This window comes from Austrofundulus limnaeus, unplaced genomic scaffold (assembly GCF_001266775.1).
Source record: "Austrofundulus limnaeus strain Quisiro unplaced genomic scaffold, Austrofundulus_limnaeus-1.0 Scaffold98, whole genome shotgun sequence".
Classification (NCBI taxonomy): Eukaryota; Metazoa; Chordata; class Actinopteri; order Cyprinodontiformes; family Rivulidae; genus Austrofundulus; species Austrofundulus limnaeus.
The window spans coordinates 1,085,730-1,089,641 of NW_013952500.1; the positions used below are offsets into that span (position 1 = coordinate 1,085,730).

General features: G+C 37.8%; 1 protein-coding gene across 6 annotated transcripts in view; it reads left to right on the forward strand.

The window, feature by feature from the left end:
• Positions 1–1,353: 1,353 nt before the first annotated feature.
• LOC106520856 (sodium bicarbonate cotransporter 3) overlaps positions 1,354–3,912 on the forward strand; it is a 51,270-nt gene continuing 48,711 nt past the window's right edge. For all 6 annotated transcript variants that reach the window (XM_014013128.1, XM_014013132.1, XM_014013130.1 and 3 more), the window contains exon 1: positions 1,354–1,455. In XM_014013128.1, coding sequence (XP_013868582.1) covers positions 1,414–1,455 — 42 coding nt within the window. In that variant the 5' untranslated portion in view covers positions 1,354–1,413. The remainder of the gene's footprint in view (positions 1,456–3,912) is intronic.

Sequence of the window (3,912 nt, forward strand, 5' to 3'; positions counted from 1 at the left end):
TATCCCTGTGTCAAAGTGCAAATCTGTTGCAGACAGGAGGAACCCAATATGAAAGCGTAGAAAGAGGAGTGAGCACCATGGGAGGATAGACTGTATAAAGCAGAGGAGCCCAAAGTGGGGCCCGCGGGCCAAATTTGGCCCGCCAAGCCATTTGATTTGGCCCACCAKCAGTTGACACATTTACTAGGCTGTAACCTGTTGTCCTATGTAAAAACACGGTATTTCCACTTAGTCATTTCATCAATTGGCCCAATGACTATATAAGGGGCTGTAGTGCAGATAGTCTTCATTCATGGTGCTGATCTAAGTAGCAAAGACTCATGGGACATTAATGTCCTGTGAGCCTTTGCTACTTGAACGTACGGCAGACTTTCTCCAACTGCGCAGACTAAAACAAWAGCGGGCCACTGCACTGGTTGCAGGTTTAATTGTTAAAAATAAAGGACTTTACTTAAAAAGTATTTGTATTTCAAATATTCTATTACTGCGTTTGGCCCGCAGCCCCAGATAGATTTTCATTTTGGCCCTCTTGGGGAAAATGTTTGGGTACCCCTGGTATAAAGCGTGAACCACTGCCAGATACCGTGTTGAGGATGGGGAAGGCTAAAATCTGAATTCAGCTGAATAAAATGTTGAATGAGAATCAATGGACAACATTTTGGACGTTAAAAAAAGAAGCACTAGTGATAATAAATCCAATTTACAGCAACGCCAAATGAAAGAACGTATGAGGTGAAAGGAGAGGTTGTGAAATGTTAAATGGACAGTTGTGCTGACTCCGAAAAACTGGGACTGTGAACTTCAAACTTAAAAAAAGCTCCAGCAGATTCTAGGAACAGCTGTGATTACTTCTWCTTTCATTATCTGCTCTGTCCTGATACATCTCAGTAATCAATATGGAAAAATAAAAAAAGAAAAAAAAGTAGGTCCTACTTATTTTTTTTATTTTTTGATTATTTGCTCTTTTTTTACACAGATGTAAAGAATTTAAAAATAGTCTTATGTATTTTATTTGAATGATGCATAATAGGAAAGCCAAAATGCTAAAGTATGGAAAACACACTGGTCTTACAACATTTTTATGGTGAGATTAGAAAAGTCACAAGTCTGATTATAAATTGTTCACATGATGCAGGATAACTATCACACAAACATAGTTTATACACAAAAAACCCGCTTGGGATTGCTCTCAGGCGACAAAAATAAGCCCCGCCCTTTGTATTAAGCAGTTTTATATGATTGGCTAAAAATACAAGATTACGAACTTCAATTGACTACGGGTCACTGTCAATCACATTAGGGGCGTGGTCTTGCCCTGTAGTTTGGAGACGCAGCACAGCCAGACCCACTGTCCGGTTTTTACTGTAACCGGTGACAGAACGTGTATGTGGTGCTGCAGTGACGACAGGAGAGATGGACGAGTCCTCGGAACAAATGAGCCCCCTCCTGAGAAGAGTAAGTACCCGTGACATATATTTAATTCTTGCTCCCTCTTGCGTTTGAGCAGCTCTTTTGCCCATTTACGTCTTTTTTATTTTATTATTTTATTTTATTTTTGCCAAGCAACAGCACAACAAGTGAATAGGATGCTTGAACCATTCCTGTTATTGTTAGCCGGCTTTCTGCTCTTTACTCCTGACATAAACACGAGACAGGTTATTTTGTAGTGGCTTATGAAAATAGATAATCCAGAATATATTTCATTACTTCACTTTTTTTAATGAAAGCTGCTAATAAAAATAGCAAGCTCGGATTCCTTCGTACACTTATTTTACAGAAAAAAAATCACTGTTATTGACAAATCTGAATGGTAATAATATATAAAGGCAATATTGGACTGTGAAATGTCGTTTTAATACAAACAAATAAACAAAATAGTAATATTTGTCATGCGAGTTGCCACATCCTGTCTGTTGCGTGTCACCTAAAATATGCAACTCACCCAGCTGAGCAGCCCTTAAAAAGAAGTTGGTTGTTAAGAAAAAACAAAAACACTGACTGTGACATCAGTGCTTAGGGTTCATGTGTTCATATTTGTTCCTTCCTTCCCACACATGAAGTTCATATCTCCATTGTGTGACAAAGGATGCTTAATCATGCAGCTCTCATGTTTACCAATTGAAATCTACAAGAATATACTATTGTTAGGCATTCAATGGGGCATTCAGCTGTTCGCATGGTTAATAATAATATCAACAAACTGTATTTTTTGAAGTTTGCCTGTTCTTTTAGTTTTCCTGGAATTTGCACCATTGCTTTTCTATTGGTCTGGACTTTGATTCTTTTAATTTCAACCCTTCTTTTGTAGATTTGCTGCTGTGCTTCGGATTATTGTCCCGTTAAACGACCCAGTTCTGAACAAGCTTCAGAATCCAGACAAATATCTTTGATACACAGTAGAGTATTTGGTCAACCAAGTGACTGTAAGGTGTTTGGGACCACTTCTTGTGCAAGGCTCCCTATACAACATACATATTCATTAAAGTAAATAGAATATTTTCTTTGCGTATAAATGACAAACATACTTAGGTCTATTTCAGTACCTAAATCCTGGTCATTGCCTCATGAAATGACTTGGCCCATGGTACTGTTTATTCCGTATAATAGCCCCTTTTTTCCCTCTGAAAGTACATATGCTTAAGGAAAGTAGATTGTATGTAATACAAAGAGGCTCTATGTTGTGTATGCCAATTAGGCTGTGGGAACTAATTCATTGTAAGAGTATAGCAGGGGAAGCAAGACTATTACACAGACTTATACATATAAGCTCACAGTCTTAAGAATCAATTTAAGTATAGATCAAGAAACACATTTATCAACATTTCTCCTGGAATACTAAAACAGTTGAAAGTCTGAAGGTCATTTACTTTGTTTAGCTACTGATAATCAGTACACTGCTAGGGTTTTGAAAAATTTCCATAAGTATATATTTTGACCTCAGACATATGGGGGAAAAATGTCTCCAGAGAAACAACCGGTTCTTATCAGGTTTTGGAAGTAAAGTGAATCATCGTTTTCTTTTTTAAACAACAATGCTCCCCTCTGCAGAGTTTGCCTTGCACAAGTGACTTGGAAATTATCCTTACACAACCTGGGTTCAAACATACAGCTTCAGGATTACAAGACTGTGTCACAAACCACAGAGCTACTGCAGCTCCCAACATGTGCTATCAAATAGTGCTGGGCGGTATAACATTTTGTACCGAATACTAGTTTTTATTTTTGTTATGATATGAATTTTCTGAATACTGGACATCAGGTTTAAATAGCCTGAACACGTGCGGAACGTTTCGTCGTGGCCGCCAGTGAACTGTTTCCTGGGGGACACTTTTCCTTGCAGCACTGCTGTGTGCGTTAGCATGCTAATGTTTGGAGCAGCTTGTTGCAGCAGCGGGTGACGATTCCGCTGCTTATATTGACTGACGTTTAAAAAAAATCCCATTTTTGCCATCGCTGAATGTAGTAAACACCTCTTCAGTGACGTACATGGTTAGATTTAACGCGGTTAGTTAATTTGAGACGTTATGCTGATGGAGACTTAACGTGCTTTTATTGTGAAAAGCCTGGGGGAAGTAGTTTGTAGGGATGTCCCGATACCACTTTTTCACTTCCGATACGATACCGATATTACAACTTTGAGAAATGTCCGATACCGATATTGACCGATACCGATATTGACCCGTTACTATAACAGTGCAAGTCACACACTTTTACCTATTTTGTAGTGTAAAATCTTAGAAAAATCTTGATCAGATCAAACAGTGAAAACGAGTAGGTATGAGAAAAACTGACCCATTTATTTTAAACCAATGGATCACATACATTTTACACTGAAGAACATTATACAATTTAATAAATAAAATAAATTACAATACCCTGAAAAAATAACATAATAAAAACAAAATGTACTTT